The sequence below is a fragment of the Molothrus ater genome, chromosome 3 (assembly GCF_012460135.2).
Source record: "Molothrus ater isolate BHLD 08-10-18 breed brown headed cowbird chromosome 3, BPBGC_Mater_1.1, whole genome shotgun sequence".
Lineage (NCBI taxonomy): Eukaryota > Metazoa > Chordata > Aves > Passeriformes > Icteridae > Molothrus > Molothrus ater.
Genome location: NC_050480.2, coordinates 54092666 through 54113382, shown reverse-complemented (window position 1 = coordinate 54113382; position 20717 = coordinate 54092666). Strand labels below are relative to the sequence as shown.

At 39.3% G+C, this 20717-nt stretch overlaps 1 protein-coding gene across 5 annotated transcripts in view; it reads left to right on the top strand.

Moving 5' to 3' along the window:
- The window catches only part of TIAM2 (TIAM Rac1 associated GEF 2), an 88766-nt gene that overhangs the window by 65912 nt on the left and 2137 nt on the right, over positions 1-20717 (top strand). For 4 of the 5 annotated variants that reach the window (XM_054514355.1, XM_036380428.2, XM_036380427.2 and 1 more), the window contains 11 exons: positions 9406-9585; positions 11035-11103; positions 11479-11604; positions 12789-12897; positions 13501-13680; positions 15078-15196; positions 16333-16441; positions 17455-17513; positions 18348-18453; positions 19223-19310; positions 19934-20088. In XM_054514355.1, coding sequence (XP_054370330.1) covers positions 9406-9585; positions 11035-11103; positions 11479-11604; positions 12789-12897; positions 13501-13680; positions 15078-15196; positions 16333-16441; positions 17455-17513; positions 18348-18453; positions 19223-19310; positions 19934-20088 — 1300 coding nt within the window. Of the gene's footprint in view, positions 1-2628; positions 2729-9405; positions 9586-11034; positions 11104-11478; positions 11605-12788; positions 12898-13500; positions 13681-15077; positions 15197-16332; positions 16442-17454; positions 17514-18347; positions 18454-19222; positions 19311-19933; positions 20089-20717 lie in introns of those variants that run through there. The other variant, XM_036380426.2, reaches the window with a different exon arrangement.

Here is a 20717-nt window from a genome sequence, read left to right as displayed (position 1 = left end):
TCTGTGTGTTTGTGTGTCTACATATGTATGTTGTGTATAAGAATTCTGCTTCTGTGTCACCAGGGGTCCAGACTGATGTTACAAAGTAGCCCACAAGTGCTTGGGATTGTCCTGCAGGCAAGCCACTGTTTCCTTTCATTCAAAGTATACACTGATGGAGCAAAATTAGCCTTTTACCTTGATGCATTAAGGGCAAAAGCAGGATGGGAAATGAACTGGAGGCAGATAAGCACACCTACACATATGGGGACAATAGAGGGAAGCACATATTATGAAGGATGTCACTGTTATGGTAACTATCAAGGCTGGTGCCACTGAAATGGAAAGATGAAAACCAGATGTTGGTAAAGGGAATGTGCGTTATTCAAAGTACACAGGAACAAACAACAGGGCTGTGTCATTTTTCCAGTGATCTTAAAAATATTTCACAGTGATGGATTATTTCACTTGTTTTTGAAAAGTGCTTCAGTACTGCTTGTGTGCTTCTAGAGAAAAAAGAAAGGCCAAATGAAAAGCATTCATTCATTTGCTTTGCTTTAGTTTGTGTTGTTCCCCTTTTTGATTTGTCCAAGTCCCTCAATAGGAGATGGAAAGATTACTGAAACATAATTGTCTTTTTTCTAATGAATACACATTAAAAAAAAAGCTGTTAATTGGTAACATCTTTTAGCTGGCATATGGCTAGCTAATAATGCAGGCTTAATTAGCAAATCTGGGGAAGAATAACTTCCTAATATGGAATTAAAAAGGCCTGTCATTGTTTTTCATCAAGATTGACGATATTGCTTGGACCTGAAATTTAGCAACCTTCTTTTTTTTTTCCCAGTCCCAGTGGATGAGCTGTGTTTTTAGATGTATTTATTAGAAAAAAATTGAGCTTGAAAGTGCCACAACTAATGCAGATAGAAAACAAAGAAACAGTAGCTCTCTAGAAAGTGTAGTTATACTCTTAATACACTGTATTAATCTTAATCTGGTGACCTGGCCTGTGTTATTTTAAAAATGCTATATGCAGCACTTGAAACTTTTAATTTCCACAAACTACTTATTTGTTTCTTATCTTCAGACTTGCTCTGTGGATCCCTACAATCTGTGGACTACTGCAGAGGCACCCACTAATGGTGGATAAGAACAGTAGCCAAGTACATGCTGCACAGCAATCTATGAATTTGGGTTTTTAAACCAGACTGTACATCCACTGATAAATGGAATGTTTAGGGAGCAGGCAAAACCTCTCTTGCTCCTTCAAGACCATTCCCTCAATTTTCTGTTTAGTTTTCTCCCCCAGTGACCCTGATATGTCTCCAAGAGGAAGAAAGGGCACAGTCCATCCGCTAAGCAAGAGGTTCCTGCTGCTGTGATGTGTTCTGTATGTCTTATCAGCAGCATGTTATTTCAGGGCTCCAGCATCATTTTTCCTCTGATAGGCAGCCTCTCAGTGACTGAGCTGTACAGTTTGGCAAATGCTGAGCTGTCAAGTTGTGCTAATGATTTGGAAAGAGATGGATGTAAGTTTAATTGCAGTAATTAAAGGAGAAAGCTGTGTTATTCCCTTGCTTGTATGAAGGTGATCATCCTTGAAACCTTGGAAGTAGCGCACTCATAACCAAGGATATAGATACCCAGGCTTGTGTACCATTGGGGTTCAAGAAGAGGGTTTCCTAGGGAGCAGTAGGTGCTGCCAAGGGCAGTGTTGAATGAAGCCTTACAGCTCAACTTCATTGCTCTCTAGGAGTGCTGTGATAGGGGCAACATGAGAGTTGCTGAGTTTTATTATGCCACTGGTGTAGTTCTCCTTTTATTAATGAATTGCTTGTCAGTCTTTTATCTCTTCAGTTCAGTGTTGTCATGTCCTATAATGTTTTATTTAAAGCTGCATTGTTCTTAGAGTAATCTATCTGTAGACCCAAATAGTTTTGTATAAATATGTCATCATCAGAACTCTTACTTTCAAGCCTGAGTTTATTACTGAGCTCATTTTAAATTTCTTTTTATTGATGTAATTATGGCTAAAAAGTTCAAACAAAGGACAAGCATGATTATATAAAGAAATCATCCAGAGAGCTGCCTATTTGTTTTTCATTTTATCATTGTAAGAGCATTTGTATGCCTCAACATTTAGCAGCATATACCCTTGACAGAACATCAGTGCTATTGACAAATTATGCTGACCTTCAGGGCAGTCAGCACCCTCTAGATATTTTTAGGTATTTGGCTAACTTTCTCAAAGCACCTGATGTTTTGTTTATGCAGTAAATTTCACAGGCAGGGAGGCAGGTATATTTCTGGGAAGATCAAACCCATTTTCCCTTGTCATAACTGAACTCCTGCACTCACCACATCAAGCTATTTATAAAAAAAACCTTCTCATCTAGCATGTTTTTCCTTCATTTGTAGCAATAAAGGGAGGCATGGCAGGTCTGTCTGTACTCTCATACGCTGCTTAGCCTCCTCGCACTGGGATGTTGTCAGCATCTCTGATTTTTGGGTAATTGGCACAAAAGAGAAACTTGTGCAGCTGAGCTCAGAGGGAAGGTGTGTTTGTGGGGGATCACAACATCCGCGGCTTCCTTCCGAGGGCTCTTTCCTTTGGCAAAGTTTGCACTCACGAGCCGCAATGCCCGCCTTCAGGAGGAGTAAAGCCAGAGCTAAGAGTTTAGCGCTGGCTCGCAAGACCCAGCAGCAGGCAGCAGCAGCTTACGGCTCCCTGCACAGGATGCTCTCTGTGGTGAGTTCTGCAGCTTCTGCCGTGGCTTCAGCCGGGGGTGCTGCCTAATTAGGCTGGGGTTGGGGTTAGGATGGGGCTGCAGGAGCATCCAAGCTGCCTGTACCTAATAAATAATGACTGTCCCAGCATTAGTCATCAAATAATGGATTCTCACAGTGTGTAGTTGGGGGCTGAGTTTGTACCAGTGCTCTGCATGGGAAAAGGTTTGGGGTTTCTGAAGTTTGGGGGAGGGAAGGGTGGGTTGGTTGCCTGCACTGTTTGCTGCTGGGCTCGAGCAAATTGTTATTTCTTGCATCTCTCAGAGAAAGGACTAAGATCCATATTTTGACAAGAAGTGGGAAGGTTTTAAAAAGATTCCTCATGGAAATTTGGAAATAACTACAGCATGAATATTTTAACTGTTTCTCTGTTTTTTCACAATTGAGTTAGTATTGTGGAAATAAGGAGGGGAAAAATATTATTTATAATCAAGGTAAAGCTGGCAAAATATATGTATTACACAGATGGCTGTATATATGTGTATATATAATATATACACATGGATGTATGTATATATGTGTTACACAGGTTGCAGAAAAATAGCATGAGCCTCCTGCATTAAAATTGACAACATCAGGATAAGGACCTGGGGTAGGAAGAACTGACAGCTTTTTACAAAACCAGGGTTTGGGAAAATTTTTATTGTGTGCTTTGATGTTGCCTCATAAGACTCTCCTTTTTGTGACCTGGGCTGTCAGGGTTCCTCTTTTTGTTTTCTTGATGCTCTCATCTTTACATTTTGTACAGTCAGGATTTAGTGTCCTGTGATGGAAATCACTTCTGCTTTGCTTTTGACTTTGGTATGAGTTGGGTCAGATGACTTTGGAGACGGATTCTAGAGAAGCTGAGCACTGCATCCATGAACTCCGTGGTTGCTGCTTGTCTTGGGGACAGGGTCAATGCAGGCTCTTGGGCCCAGATCCCTACTGCATGACTTGGTTTGTATCTAACAAGAGTTTTAGTTAAGTACCTCAGTCACCACTGATGGTTCTTCTGTGCTCAAAGAGAAAGATGGGCATCTCTCTGCGTGGCAGGTGAAAGGGAAGATTTGCCTCCATGCAAATATCAATATCTCAGGTACCACATAGGAGGGTTACATCTTGGCTGTTTCACACAGCTGTATGTTCAGCCTTCTTTCAGGCCTTACCCTGTGCTCTTTGGAAAGACTTACTGGGTCAGCAGCCCCTCCCTCCTCTTACAGTATTTGTGATAATTCTAAATGAGGTTGGTGACATCCAATTCTGTTAACAGGGTGATTTGCTAATGTTAATCTCTCTAAAATTGGGAAATTCTAACTCAAGGACAAAAGTTCCTTGTTAATGAACCTTTTGTATCATCTAGTAGTGTCTAGCAGGGCACCTTCTCATCCTGTGGTGCAGAGGATTTGCTTTTCCCTCCTTAAAACATAACTCCAACTATGATTTACGTATTTCTATGAAGCAACTGAGTAGACACCAAAAAATTGCCCTTCTTTTAGCAAAGTTTTAAATATTTTCATTAAAAGACATGCAAGAGACAGAGTGAAACAAAGCAGACCCCTATAATTTTATTGTCAGTCAGGAACAAGTTCATACTGAGTGGCCTTGGAGTTGGGAAAAGAAGGAGAAGAAGCAGAAGATAACTAATGGCTGAGGCTACTGCTTTGGTTTAACTTCTATTGCTGAAAGCTGAGCAGCACTTTTGCCCAGACTTTTGTGGTGAAAATGCCACAAAGTATTTTTCAGTAAAGATCTGCTGTCATTTTTTCAGTTTCAATGAACAAATTACAGGAGTGAGGTACTATATTGATCTCTAACATAAAGCAACTTTTTTTCTGTGGTCTTTAAGGAAGCTAGAGCCTTCAACTTTCTAGCCTTTTATATTGCTTGGTTACAAAGTACTTCCCAGTCTGAAGAGATGCCAGAGATGCCCACAGAGTTATGCACACAAAGTAAAAGGGATGGACATCTCCAAGAGCTTTCCTTTTGCACAGAGAGAGGGATGGAAAGGTGTCTCAGACTAGTTGATCGTTGCTCAAAATTCCATGTAATTGTACTTCTTCTGCTGACTGGTGCATTCAGTCTTCCTGGAAATACAGCCATCAGACAGAGCTGATGTGTTAGCTGTTCATTTTTGGAGGGCACAAGTCTAATCTATTTCTGCAGGATGTTTCTGAGCATGTTTCCTTTTAGGGTAGAGAGTTCAAAGGATTGGTGATCCAGCCCATAGTGTGTGTCCTGCACAAGGATACTGAATCCTGAATGCTTTTCAAAGGACAGGCATAGCTTTCACTTCACCAAGGAGTCTTTCTTAAGTTGTGTAGAGTTTTCTAAGTCTACTAAAATATTCCTTTCCATCACTGTTTCAAACAAACCCTGACAGACTGGGGTAAATGAGGGTAAAGTAAACAGCAGCATGCAGAGACCCTGTAACACTAATTGACCTTGTGCAGCATTTATGCTCAATCAGTATAATTCAGTAGAAAGTCACAGGATAACCATGAAATCATTGTGCTAGTTCTTAACCACTGCTGATTAATGTCTTCTGCTCTCTCACTGATTAATTTTATGGGGTTTTGTTACTCTGGTGGGGATAGCACAACCTCAAATGATGACATGCTTGTCTGCAAGGAGCAAAGAAAATCTGTAAGACATCCTTGTAAGAGTATCTTTTTGCTCACTTTAGGGGAATAATCTGTAATATTTCTTATTGCAACTATTATTGAAAATGGAATGTGCTGCATCTCCATCTGAGCACCTCTGTGGTTGCTGGCTGCCGTGGGTCAAGGTGACATCTCTGTGGGCTGGAAATTTCCATTCAAAGGTTACTTTGAGCAGTTCACATTCACAGAGATTACTCCTTGCAGAAGGACATGGAGCCTTAAGTCTGAGTCTCAAACATGCAGGGAAGAAAGAAATGTTTCTCTAGACTACTTATATACATCCTTCTGTTTTCTAAGAGGCCAGGAGATGTTGGTCAGGAGGTTGCTTCCCCTGACTGGTAGATCTGTAAAACAGTTTATACAACTTTGTTGGAAAATCTTGAATATGGCAAATAAACCATAAGGTTTATTAAGCACAGTGCTCCTTAGCTTCCTTCTCCTTGAAATATATGTGGGGTTTTTTTTCCATTTAAGCCCTGCATAAACTCCATTTTTCTTTCCCACCTCTAGCACTGTTAGTCTAAATTTCTTGATATTTAGCCTTATCTGTCTGCTGTTCAGTGCCAAAGGTAAGCTGACACTGCTTGTAGTCCCCTGTACATGTTGCTGAAAGTGGCATACATAAGCTCAAGTAATGGATTTTGGAGGAAGTTTGCTGCTTCTATTGTAGTTTCTCCTCAGCTTTTATCTGTTCCCAGCTATGCTGCAGCCTTGTCTGCAGTCACTTATCTGGACTTTTCTTTTTTACTGATTTAACTGTTTTTATTCTGATAAGCTGCACACTATAAAGGTTGGCATAAATATTTTTCTTACCATTTACAAAGTACAAACAGTCTTGGTCCTGCGCAAATAAAATCAGCTCTGTGCTTGAGGAATTGATGAGTTTTATCTGAGAGTCATAGCTGCCTGGTATTAACCATTGCAATGTCAAGGGTTAATTCCCTCAGAGCAAATTCAGGGTTAATTCCTTCCTTAATTCAAGATAGATGTGGATGTGTGTAGTATCAAGAGGGAGTTCCTTTTGAGATTTCTGGGCTTAAGGGTGCTGGACTACCAAGTTTTGATTTGACATCCAGAACGTCCAGATGGCTTTGAAATCCCAGCTGCAGGGCAATCCCAGATCAAGGACAGAGGCTGAGCCTCTCCTGCCCACAGCAGATGTAAGAGCTGGTCCTAGGGGCTGTCACTTGAGACTTTCTGGAGAGGATCTGTTTTAAACAGTTTAAAAGAGCAGGAAATTGTTTCATGTCAAAGGCAGAAAGTAGCATCCAGAACACTTGGGAAAAAGGGTAGAGATCCTGACCTGGGTGGTAAGAAAGTTTTGGGAAGAAACATGGAGGAAGAATTGTTTTATGCTTCTCTACTTATTTGTTGCTATGTTCTCATTTATACTAGGCTCCTTGTCAAGAACCAGTGGTTCCACTGGCAAAATGGGTTCCTTCATCTTCCATGGTCTATGCAATGCATATGAGTGAATGTGAATCACTTTTGTCCTGTGATCAAGTAGCATTTCATGCTTGCTTTGACCCACGTGTAAATACCACAGTGGGTACAAAGAGTGAGGTCTGGATATTGCGTGGTCTGAAGACTCTTCCCTCTTGTAAAGGGAAGGACACAGAGCAGCAAGACTTAAGGAAAAGACAAGATCCTGTGAGCAGGGAGGTCAAGGACAATATTTTTAATGCCAAATTTGCAAACATATCCAGGAATGTATTAAAGTTTATAAGAATCAGTGCTTGTCGGCAGTACAGAGAGGTAATCCTTGGGCTTAGGCCAGCTATGCAGAACAATTTCTGACAGCAAAATTATATTGCTTAGGTGATCAAAAAGTATTTATATGGAGGAGTATAATCTATTTCCATATGCTTTCCCATACAGTGATTCTCGGTGACAGATGCAGCACTGACCCCAGAACTTAAGGGGATGTAGAAATAGCACATTCCCCAATGTCTGCCTGCTCTATATGCAAAGGTGGTTGAGGAGGAATAGAGGACTTCTAACTCTTCCTTGTAAAACTGTGTCTGATGATGATGCTTGTGACTTGGTTTAAACAGGCTGCCTTGCATCCTTGATCCCTGTGTCCTTGATCAGTCATCAGGCTGATGTAAATCAAGCTGCCCATGTGCCTCTTGAGCTGTAGAGAGTGTAAAATCTGAAACATTCTGATATAAATACAAACCTTTCTGACATCAGAAACAAAGAAAACAAAGTGAAGTGCTTTGGCATTCAGTTGTTTAGAAACTGCTTTAAAATAACCCACATACACACAAACACCCACACACCACTTCCTAAAGGATTTGTTTGCAAGCCACTAATTAATTTCAGTGTCACAAACTGACTACAATTTTTAAATTTATTCCATCAGTGTAGAGCTGTAATTCTAACAAACACCATTCAATTCATATAGCAAGTTTTGGGGTCCTAATAAGTGTTGGAAATACTAAATGTATCTAAATTTCATAGTTCTGCAAACTGTCATTATACTGGATTATGAAGAGGGTTCCACATATCAGTGAGGGAAGTAACTTCATTTTTTTTAGAGTGGTGGCATTTTTCAAAACTGGGAGCTGGGAAGCTACTGAGTAATATGGACTACATGGCAAATATCTGACATTTTAACATTTATTTTCATCATATAGGTGTTTAGTTACAGGAATGGTTGAGATTAAATATTGCTAGTCCATTTAGCCTCCAATTTACTGAAAGACTTTGTATAGCTCAGTTCATTTTCAGATTAACTTTTGCATTTGTTCATTTGATGGCCTAATATGTTGGTGAACCAAGCTACACAGGTAATCAGTGGTGAATCAGGACACCCAAAAAGGATGACTTGAAACAGCTTGTGGAATAAATAAAGTACAAATTAAGACAACTCTGAAATGCACTCATGTTCTGATATCACTATAAAAGGACTTACATGTGAAATAAGGCAGCCTTCATGTAGTCCTCATTTGAATGCACTTGCTAAATACAAGGTGATAAATGTCACAGCTTATGCAACTGTCCAGTTTGTGCAAGTGTCTGAATGACAGAAGGACTGACGAATTGTAAAGATGTGGATACTCAATGCTGTTAACATAGAATTGGGTAATGGTAGTGATGTTTTATCTTCCAGGGAAACACTATTTAAGAAAGAGACCAGTGCAATAATTTCAAATTGAGCATTCAAGATTACAGCCTGCAAAAGTTGCTCTTGGATATTAGTTGTGGTCATCTGAGAGCAAATGACATAACTATTTCATAGTGTCAGAAATATCTCCTTGTCTTCCATCTTTGCATCACAAGATTAACTGTTGTCATTGTATATTCAGTTCCTATCTTGTTTGAAAATTTTCTCAGTTTTATTTATTCTGTTTTTAATAATTCTTCTAAAGAATATAAAATATTTAGTTTTCCAGTTACCTTTTTTTAAAGCAAAAGATGTATGTTTTTAAAACAAAAGATATGTAGTTGTATCCTTGGAAAGAAAACATCTGACCATCTTTTGACATCCCCAGAAATTGGAATCTGAACCCTCAGCTTCATGTCTCATTGTTTAGAAAGCAACAAGACAACACACAATGCAATATATGTTGCAGATGAAATACAAAAGAATTATTCTGGATGCTTATAAGATATTTATCTGTTAATTCCTTGAATTTTGATGCAGTGAGTGTTGCAAAGTAAGAGAGGTGGAAAACAGTGTCATCAGAATCAAAGTATGTGATATATCTGAGTGCTCTGTCATCTTTTGCACTCTATGAACTTGTATCTGAAGACTGAAAATAATTTGTGCTGGAAATCCCTAGCAATTTTAAATTCCTTTTACTGCTCTGATCTGGTTTTGCTAGAAATTAAAGCTGTTCAAAGCTGTCAAGATACACCTCTGACAAAAATCGATGGCATGCTCTGGCCCCTGAATTTGAAACAGGAGCAAAATTGGGGGAATTTAGAAATAATTGTGGTACAACTTGTATTCTAAAACATCATCTCTTGTCTGTTTCTTCTCACTCAACAGAGTGCAGAGCAGATCAGTGCATTGTGCCGAAACTTCCAAGAAGTCCAAGCAAGCAATATGGAAGGACAGAAGGACAACCAGGATCCACCTCCACGACCACTGGCTCGCCACCTTTCTGATGCAGATAGACTGAGGAAAGTCATCCAAGAACTTATGGACACTGAGAAATCTTATGTCAAGGTACAAAAAACAAACCATGGCTTACTTGTTTTTGAGGCTGGACAGTGTTAACATATTTTGATCTTATCTTTACACAACCAGCCTTCCACAAGGGCCATAACCTACAAAGTCTCCTTATCTAATTGTTCCTGTTGCTTCTGGCAGACTTGCTCCTGCAGCTGAGGCTGTAGGATCTGACGTAGTAGCATTAATTGCAGTCGATTTGTAGTTGTATTGGAGAGCAGCCTTCTGTGGGGAGAAGATACCTGCAAACAAAAAGGGTTTCTCCAGGGGATGTCTCCCCAGTTTTCAAGATGAAGATAAATCTGGTTGAAGAACAGAATAGTCTCATACAAATGAGTATGTGGAAAAGAGTGCATGATTATTTTTGAACCAAGAAAGCTAAAAGGCACAATTCCAGTGGGTTGTAGCATGACAGGGAAGTTATTCTGACTGATAAACCTGCAAATTGTTTGATGTTCTTCTTTTTATGAACTCTAAAATCACGTGACTGGCTGCCAAAGGAAACATAAAAACATGGATTTCATTGACCTCCAGCAAGAAGGCATCATCTCCTTTTCTGTATCTCAAAACCTGTATTTACACATGTCAGTACTTGCTGCAGTAATGTTTGTGGAAGAGAAAACACTTCATCCACTTCATCCACTGATATAGCCATATGCTGGACCCTCATTTATGCCCACCTGATATATCTTTTAGAGGAATCACTTGAACAAAGCATGACCATGGAGGCCACTGATATATATGAAATTTTGCATCAGGAAAAAATCGTGGCACGTTGCAATACTTGTTATGGCATTTTCAGGGAGCTGCTCGTTATTCCTTCTACATAGAATTTCTGGTGTGTCTCTTCCCAGGGTTGGAGAGCCCTATAGTGGGCCCCAGCCCTGCTGTCATGCTTTGGTGTGGGACAGTAAGTCTTCAAAAATGGCATTAGTTTTTTTTGAGAAGTGACCGACAAAGCCCTTGATCATACCTACCCGACAAAATAACTGAACAATTTAATAACTTGTAGGGTTAATTAGGTAATTTAATAACTTGTAGGGTTTTAAAATGCTACGTGTCCTTCTGAATATTACTACAGATGTTTAAATAAGTAGCTATTTATATAGTTTATGTAACATAAATAATTAAAACATTTATGCTGTTCATATGGATGGACTAGTTCAAAAATAACCATTTGTAACAATTCTTTCTCATGCTAAGCTAAAATATAATTTGTTATAATCAAGTTGTAAAGCCTTAAGGATGAAAAATAACATTACGCTGAAATCACTTTGCCTCTAATTTAGCAGTAACTTCAGTGGTAACAGTATGTAGGCTATTTTGTTACTGAAAAGGAATTGTATCTTTAGTTCATTCCCCAAACTTACCCCTATCTCAGGGTTGCCACATAAAGAACAGTTTCCAAATGGTACAGAAAAAGTGAACAAATATTCTTTTTTGCAGGACTTGAGCTGCCTCTTCGAGCTATACTTGGAGCCCCTTCAAAAAGAAACCTTCCTTACTCAGGATGAGGTGAGGGAATATCTGAAAAAGGTCCTAGTCATTCTTTTATGGGCTAAGACCTTGACACTTGGATTTTTTATGGCTGAGAGTGGTTCAGAAAAAGCAAACAACAAAGATGTCAACAGGAATGACACCTGTCAGTGCCTTTCTTTCTGGTGTGCGCATCACTTCTTTTTTTTAAAGAGTAATTGTTTTTCTGAATTAACTGTTGAGAAACCTCAATTTTTTGCATGGATTTTTAATAAAACCTATTTGAAAAGTATTAACAATGACATTACTAGCCTTTGCAATCTCTTTGTGTGTTACATCTCCTTAGTCCACTGTTTTCAAAAGACCTTTTAGGTCCATGGAGTGCTGTACTTCATGGCCTGATGTTTTCCACAGATGGAGTCCTTGTTTGGCAGCCTGCCAGAAATGCTGGATTTCCAGAAGGTGTTTTTGGAGACCCTTGAAGATGGAATATCTTCTTCCTCAGATTTTAATACATTGGAAACACCATCTCAGTTCCGGGTAAATATTTCATCATTTCGTACTTTGTAGTGTGCCTGCAAATGTTTGTGAAAATCTGGCTTTAAGAAGTTTCTGGCTCTTAGAAGTTTTGTAGGGTTGCTTTGAAGTTTTACTTTGGATTACAGAGTTCTGTTCAGCAATGAAAGGTTAGTGCTATTTTTCATGGTCTTATCTTCCTCCCCATGGCAAAATTTGCAACATGGGAAAAGACAGAGTAGAGTTGGAGTATACGATGTTTGGCAATGTTTGTGAGGCAGAACTCCTTTGTAGAGAGTTTATTGTCACTGCACTGAATTCTGCCCTGCCTGTGCTTTTCTGTGTTGTGCCCAACTAACCCCCAAGAGACTGGGAGCTTTTCTTGTTTAATGCCACATGAGTTTCCTATGTTGTGAGGTCCAAGGAGCAGGAAGTGAATTGTAAATGGCTGCAGCACTACCCAGTACCTGCCCTGACTGGAAGAAGTGGATTCCCTGGCAATGGAGTCACTGGCTCAGGACTGAGCTGGCAGGCCTCCTGAACACTTGCTGCATTTTGTGGAGCAAACATTGATTGAAAGAGGGGAGAGGGCTGCTTTCCTCCTCCCTCACTACTCCTCTTTCTTATATTTGCTTTGGGAGGCATTTTTCTAAAAACCTCTTTTGTGATTCAGTCCCTCCCACATCTTCCAAACCTCCTCTTCATGCAAGAACATCAGAGGTGTCCTGTAATTACCACCTGCCTGAAAAAAGGAAAACAGCTGGAAAGCAATCCTGTATTTGTTTTACTCTGTCCCTTTTGGCTTTGGCACTTTTATGCCTTGCTTCCTATGGCTCCCATTTTTTTCCCAGAACAACATAGTTATGTCTGCTGATTTTTGTTCCTGTGCTGCCTGAAATATAAAGTAAAACAGAATACCTGCTCAGGAAGAAAGGAGAAAATTGCAGGCTGACCTCTACACTCAGCAAAATACAAAAATATTATCAAGTTACTACCAGTAAAAATCATCAAAAATCTACACTCAGCGAAATACAAAAAAATCATCAAGTTACTACCAGTAGTATATTCATGTTATATATATATGTGTATATGTATGTATATGTATAGAAAGATAGCCAATAATTCACCATTGAGTCTGTTTGTTGTATGCCTGAATATATATTTAGGATTCTAGTAGTGAACTAATATTTTGATTGTGTTGATTTCAGAAACTGCTGTTTTCCCTTGGTGGCTCCTTTCTGTATTATGCTGACCACTTCAAACTGTACAGTGGCTTCTGTGCAAACCACATCAAAGTTCAGAAAGTTCTTGAGAGAGGTAATTTATTGTCTTCATTATTGTAATTTACTTGCATGAATTCAAACCACAGTGAGCTACTGTTACAAATCTTGTCAACTTGCAGAGAATATTGGATAAAATCAAGGAATAAATATTGGTATCAAACAAGGACTAATCAGGTATCTTTCAATAGGAAGATCTAAGATCACAGGTTCTGCTGAAGTATAGTATAGACCTGAAGAGGAAGATTCCTTTTATAACCTCCAGGCAGTAGCCTGGAGAGCTGTAGAAACACCTTCCACAACTTTGTGCTGTCTGCAGGCCCAGTCTCCAGAAAAGCAGCAGCAAATGGTAGAATAAATCAGGAATTACTTCCTCTGCCATTCACTGCAAGGCAATGGAAAAATTAGAGGAATAATCTCACCTTCATAAACTTGCTCTCTCAGCCCTTTTGAATGTTATTGGATGCAGGAAATTATAATGAAATTGACAGTATATTCTACTCTGTAAATCATCCATTGAAGAGGGCAAGAGTTTTGGTGCTGGGTTCAAATTGCCATTCCATATTTTTCAATGATTGTAGCTTCCATGACTTTCATATTCAACTGACAAAATTTTTTTTTAAATTTTTTTTTAATCTAGCCAAAACAGATAGTGCCTTTAAGACCTTTCTGGATGCTCGAAATCCCACAAAGCAACATTCTTCTACACTGGAGTCATATCTCATAAAGCCTGTTCAGAGAGTGCTGAAATATCCTCTGCTTTTAAAAGAGCTGGTGTCTCTGACAGACAATGAGAGTGAGGAGCATTATCATTTGACAGGTAACTTCTTTTCTTCTACAGGAATGAATGAGTTAAGTTTTATTTCCTGCCCTTTCTGAAGATACAGGTAGGCATTCTGGTAGATAGCACAGAACTTGTCAAAACCTAGAGAGAATTCCCTCACTCTCCTTAAAAGTATTAAGTAATTTTTTTTTGTTCCTTTAGCTAAAAGTCATACTTGGTATGTCCAAGTCCCTTGGAGAAGTAGGTAGGCCAGGATTTGCCACGGCAAGTAGGACTGGGATCTTTATCCTCATGCACAGGAGCAAGTCAGGTCACAGTGTTGCTTTTTTTTTTTTTTTTTAATCCACTTGAGAAATACTGACCAAGGCTCCATCTTGTGGTTATTATTTAGTTCTTGAAATATGTCAAAAAGTTTAAGAGTACCACAGAAGGAAATATTTGTTGTTTGAGGTCCTTCTGTGACTCTTGTTTGTGTAGAAGAGATCTTTGTCAAATGTTTGCACTGTCTCCCATGTGGAGAGACTTATCTGACATGCATTAGAGTTGATTGCTTTTCTAGGCTCACATGCCTGGGACTTCACCCTGGCAAATTCCAGTTCAGGTCTGTCAGCACCTGGTGGATGAAAATCAAGAGATGTATTTTATGGATTGACTGTCATTTTCACAAAATGGATGTAGACAAAATACACTGTCAGTAAAACTCATGAGGATCTTACTGACTTCAAAAGGAGCTTCCAATATTGTTCCCTTTCCCAAACAAGCTGGGGCTGGGGACTTATTTGCAGGTCAGGATAGATGCCACACTGCTAAAATTAACAATTGATGAAACAACTGTGCCATTAAGAATTGATGAAACAAAGGATCCCTGTCCAATTCCATTCTGAATTAATACAAAAATCTAATGGAAACTAGTGACATTCTTGTTTGGAAAACATAATTTAAACAAAACCTGGCCACCAGCATTTAATATGTACAGCCTGTGAGGAACTTGTACAGCCTAACGCTGTATTTCTTTGTCCATTCTGGGATGAGACAAATGCAATTTGTTTCTCCTGAAGATCATTAGATAACTTATTCTAGGATGAGTGTAGATTACTCCAGAGGACTTAGTGGCCCTATTCTACAAGATGCAAAATTTAACCATGGTACTATCAAACACCCCCCCAACTTTGGGGTCTTGTCACTGGAATGCTTATTGCAGCCTTTTCAGCCACTTAAGACACTACATGAGCATTTTTCACTTACTCTGACCAGGAAGTTTTTCTTCTACTGTTGCTATGAGAAAGTATTGATACAGAGCTAGAATTCAGTTCGCCAAACTTTCGGAAGGCAACATCATTTTACATGCCTCAAGGGGAATTGAATTTAAAATTACCATGTTTAGAAATAAAAATTAATTACATAGCTGTGTATGAAATTTTTACACCTTACAGAAGCACTGAAGGCAATGGAAAAAGTAGCAAGTCACATAAATGAGATGCAGAAGATATATGAAGATTATGGCACTGTATTTGACCAATTGGTTGCAGAACAAAGTGGAACCGAGAAAGAGGTAAGAGAAGAAACAACATGTCACATTGACTCTTAAAGCATTATCCAGCTTGCCCTAGGGGCTTCCTCTCTTCCTGAGGTAATTTGGGGAACTTACTTCCACTGGGCTTGCTCCATTCTCCTTTAATATTTTCACTTCTGTTTTGCATCTGCCTGTCAAATTTCTTTCTGTCAGTAGGTTATGGTAAAGTTTGCAGACAGCTGCCAGAGCTGCATTCTGGACTGACAGGAATTGCAAGCAGGAGTAGATATAGTTCTCAGTAGGAAAAACCCTCTTGTCAAAACATTGCAGAGATTATCCATGCCCCAAGGCATTCAGATTTTATGCTATTGAGTTCTTAACATATTTTTTTCACCCGTATAAATGAAAATGGCAATTTGAAGGATTTCACATTAAGGTCTGTTATTCTCATTCTCTGCACTTCCAGTGCTGAGGCATGCATGGGTACTTGTCAGAGCAAAACCCATTAGTTATACAGACTGTGTGCAGTCATCTCCCAGAACTGGGGCAGCAAGGCCTCAACTCAGCCATTTACATCAAACAATTACTAAGCAGAACAAATCTGTAAAGTTGGATATCAGATATGAGAGATGTCATCTCAGTTGTTTCATTTCCTGCTAGTAAAAAGTCAAATTGTCCCTGTTGACTACCTGGTTTCTCATCATTTATGAGGAAACAAAACTTGACAGCCTTTGATATTCTTCAGCATTATGTTGTGTCCCACAGAAGAAAGGAGCCTCAGAGCACAAGACCTCCATTAATTCTGCCATTGGTAGTGTCATTAATACTAATTACTCTATAGAAATTAAAGATATTTACAGCTAATAATCAGGCAGTTCATAACTGACTATACAGAAGTGTAAGATAATCAGATCAGCTTAGTATTCTTCTAAGTTATTAATAGTAAGAACTACCCAGCTTTTGTAACTTAGGGGCTATTACTTTGTATATTTGTAACCTGTTTTAAAAAAAGGGATTACTCACACTTTTCCTGCTGTAGTGAAGATCTCTTTCTATACATAGAGTAAATACAGAAAACATAGATTCTTAAAGTTATCAATGTATACTAAAATGCAGCACTGATGTAGATATTTATACTGTTTATTTATTTTACTTACTATTATAATTTAATCCAGGTGACAGAGCTTTCAATGGGAGAACTTCTGATGCACTCTACAGTTACCTGGCTGAATCCTTTCCCATCGCTGGGCAAAGCAAGGAAAGACCTTGAACTTACAGTGTTTGGTAAGTGTCTTCCTTAAGGACTCAGTGCTTTCAAATCTGAAAATGGCCACATTAGATCTCCTCCCAGGATAAAAGCCCCAAACTCCATTCCCTGCAGTCACGTGATATGTAGGGTGGATTTATATGTGAAAAAATGCATAGTTGTGTTTTCCTAACATGAAAAAACTTTCTGTTTATTTGCTTGCTTGTACAGTTTGCTCTGTGAGCCACCCTCAGCTGCTGTCTTGCCTATATTTAAAGTATGGAAGATTTTCAAGAGGCAATATTAGAGTCTTTAGAACAATCTGTTAAATGAGGCTTTCAAAGGAGGCTTGTGGGAAAATCACGATTTATTCCACTCTTGTGAATTCAGACTAACTTCTGCTTTACAGCTACAGCACTGACATCCCCATCCAGATTATTTTAACCTGAAACTTGATGTGGAAATGAGAGCATACAAATAAGAGTCCATTTCTTAAAAAAAAAAGATTATTTTAATACTTCAGTGGATAAACACCTTCAGAAGAACTCCAGGTTAATGTCAGACAGGTTTCTCTTTCTCAGGGTACTCCTTTTCTGGGAAGCATGGTTAGGGAAGGGGATGCTCCAAACAGAAGAACAACCTGTTGAACTGCATGAAGAACAGACTGTGTCCTCTCCTGCTACAGGCCCTTCGCTCCACTTGAAAATGTCCACTGTCTACAGAAAGAATATTTTTACATCTAACCTACATCTTCTGTATTTGTTTATGTGAGGAGTTACACAGATAGGTGGTTACTATCTAAATGTACAGAATGGCTTCATCCTAGACATTCAGAACAAAATCCGAGGGAAAAATACTGCCATTGCATGAAAGTGCAGAATGAAAAACCCAATTGTCATCTCAGCACATGGCAAATGCTTTTCCATGCTTGCTTATCTCATCCTTCACATTCCCATGACTATACTTCTCCAAGACAGTATTTTCACTGAATATTGTAATATTATGCCTATAATCAACAGTTTTCCTTTTATTTTCTTCTTTCTCTTTCCAGTTTTTAAGAGGGCTGTAATACTGGTCTATAAGGAGAACTACAAACTGAAAAAGAAAATGGTAAGTCTGGTATCAGTGGAGATGGTGGATGTTCAGGATATTAATGCAATGTGAGATGGACTATAACAGTGTTAGAGGGGGAGTGACTGACGCGAAACACCACTTTCACTTGCTAGGCTGGAGTTCTGGCTATCCTGCTAAAACAAATGCTCAGTATCTGTGTAGCAATAAGTACTTTTTGTTATTTAGTAAGCAGCACCATCATCTTCTGTGTGAGCCCTGTGTTAATTTTATCAAGTGGAAAATGAAACATTGCTATGCAGAAATAACTAATTCTTCCTGATAGCATTTATGACAGCCTACCTTACCACAGGGTGCAGGTGAAAGACCTTTCTTTTATGGACCCTTGATAATCCTGGAAGGAAAGGAAAAGGGCATTATAGACGTAACCTTCTCTGCACCCACTTACAGACCTGAAATGTGGAAGCCAGGTAGCAAATTGTATGTTCCAAGAAGTACCAGTGGTGATATACTGCACCATGCTCATTGTAACAGATGGAGGAGCTCTAAAAGTAGCAGCAGCAGCTACATGATTAATGTATTCTGCTAATCGACAGTCTGTATGTTCTTTCGCAGGAAACTTCTTCCCTGGTAGTACTTATAGGCAAAGTTTTATTTTTATCAGTTAAAATCAAATGGCTTTAAAAGTTGAAGCAATTATGAATTCCAAAGGTTGTGTCTATTACCATTTCAACTGCATTTACAAGTTCATTTTAAGGTAGTGAAGGAAAGTTCAATCAATTTAGTTTTTCTTCAAAGGTAGATCTTTAAGAGTAGTACAAAACACCACCACTTCTCTACTTCTTAGAAATATCCTTTGTTTTCTTTTTACAGCCTACTAATGTTCGTGCTGCACATAATTATGGTGACTTGGATCCATTTAAATTTCGTTGGCTGATTCCTTTATCTGCTCTTCAAGTTCGACTAGGGAACACAGCAGGTAACTCTCTTGCAGTAAATACTTTAGGACTGAATGCTTTCCTGGAATTTTGTAATACTGCTTCTTCCAGATGTCTTTCTGAGCCTCTGGAAGCAAGCAGGTGTAGAGAAAGTATTATCTGTCCACTGTTGTCTCTGCACTCAGGGGGTACAGGCTTGATACATTTACAGACTTCTTCATTTGGTATGCTGACTTCTGTGCATTAAGGGAGATGTAACATGATGTGAAGGAATGACAGAATGGAAATTCCCAATAAAAGGCAGGTGGTTTACTGTAGTTGACATCCTGATGACATGCTGGTGCTGTGTGTGTGCTGATCCTCATGTTTTTTTCAAAGAGCAGAAAGGTGACTGTAATTTATGGTAGTAAAGGGCCGCCGTGGGTTTATTTTCAAGCTGATCTTTATAGTCCTATCCACTTCTGTATGTTCTGTAAAGTGTCACAAGGTTTTTAGAGCACACCTGGGTGAAGGCCTGTTAAGGCTGGAAAACATAGAGAAGCAGCAAGAATGGGGGTAAGCAACTCTCCTAGAGAAAAGTTATCAAAGACAGTGCTGGGCTGCTGCAGCAAGAGAGCTCAGGGGAGCTCTCTTGGGTTCCTTGGCTTCCCAAGCTTTCTCTTGGGTTCCACCTTGGGTGAGATCTTCTGTAGTTCCACGCTTGGCTGAGTTAACACTGCCTTCTGGAGAGTCAGGAACTCTACCCTGGTCTTTCTAATGCCAAAGGTTTTGGGAAGTGTATGCAAAAGTAATGTTTCCTTCCATGCACAGGAACAGAGAACAGCTGTATCTGGGAACTGATTCACACCAAGTCAGAACTAGAAGGCAGGCCAGAAACAGTTTTTCAGTTGTGCAGCAGGTAAGCTTTACATGGAGGTTGTATTTTACAAATCACATTCATGGCATTTAAAATAAAAAGAAAATATTTTCTCTCCTGTGACCTTTACATCAGCAGTTTCAAAGTGGGACTCTTTACTTCAAGCTAGGAACTATGCCAATCTTTAACTGCATAAAGTATAACAAATTCAAATGGGTGAATTAAGTGTAGTGATCCAATGTCAGAAATCTGCAGCTATATGAACATAAGCTCCAGTATGGGCAAAGTAACTGATTTTATCACTCTCAGCTGGTTAACAGAGAAAAGACCACTTAAGGTTGTGATTCCCTCATACAGAAGCTACCTTTCAAGTAATTTTCTAAGAGGAAGCAACTAAGATCTCAAAACACAAGGTGTGTGAAATGTCTAGCACTGTTAAGATGTCCCTGCCCATGGTGCAGGGGTTGGAACTTGATGATCTTTAATGTCCCTTCCCACCCAGAACATTCTATGAGTTTATGATAGCTGTAAACCCACTACTAAAGCAAGCTTTTGAAATAAAACACTGCACTAAAGCCCATCAGCAGAAAGGCAGTGGGAACATTTTATCCTAGTGTCTTACTTCAGCGAGGAAAATTAAGTGTTGTGTTTTCTTAAACTTGCAGTGATTCTGAGAACAAGACTAACATTGTGAAGATCATCCGTTCTATTCTGCGGGAGAATTTCAGACGTCACATAAAATGTGAGCTACCACTGGAGAAAAAATGTAAAGATCGCCTCGTTCCACTTAAGAATCGTGTACCTGCAACGGCCAAACTGGGTAAGAAACACCTGCTCAAGTGAAAACTAAAGCATCCAGACTCTGGTGCTGGTAGGGCATTCACAATTATTACCATAGAGTGATCATAGGAGTGACATGTGTCAGACCCACAAATCCCATTTCTTCTTTTTTTGGACTGGAGCAGTAGTTTCTCTACCACTCAGTATGTGACAAGGGCTACAGGAGATAAGCAGACTTCCCCACACTGCAATGTGTCATTAGCTGTCTTCAGAGAAGACTTAATAAGGCTCAAATTAATTTTGCTGGGAAGGAATAGGCACCCTTTGCCACACAATATTAGCATTCTTTCCTCTCGGCTCCCTTTAGTAACTCAGCCCTAATAGCATTTATAGCTGGAACAACAGGGAAAAGGCAGGGGGTCTTGGTTCTTTCAATGCACTAAATCTGCATCCCAGCTGATAGTGTAATTAAGTACAGGACTCAGACATTTTAGTTTAATGAGTAGTTACTAGTATTTCTAAGTTCTCTATCAGATCAGTCCTCTGTAAAATCCCCTTAATGTCAGAGGATCTGGAAGAGTTCAGCTGCTGCCTACACCTGGGCCCTTCAGTGTTTGATGTGCCCAAGTCAATCTTTCTTTATGCGAAAGTGTGTGTATGACTACACTT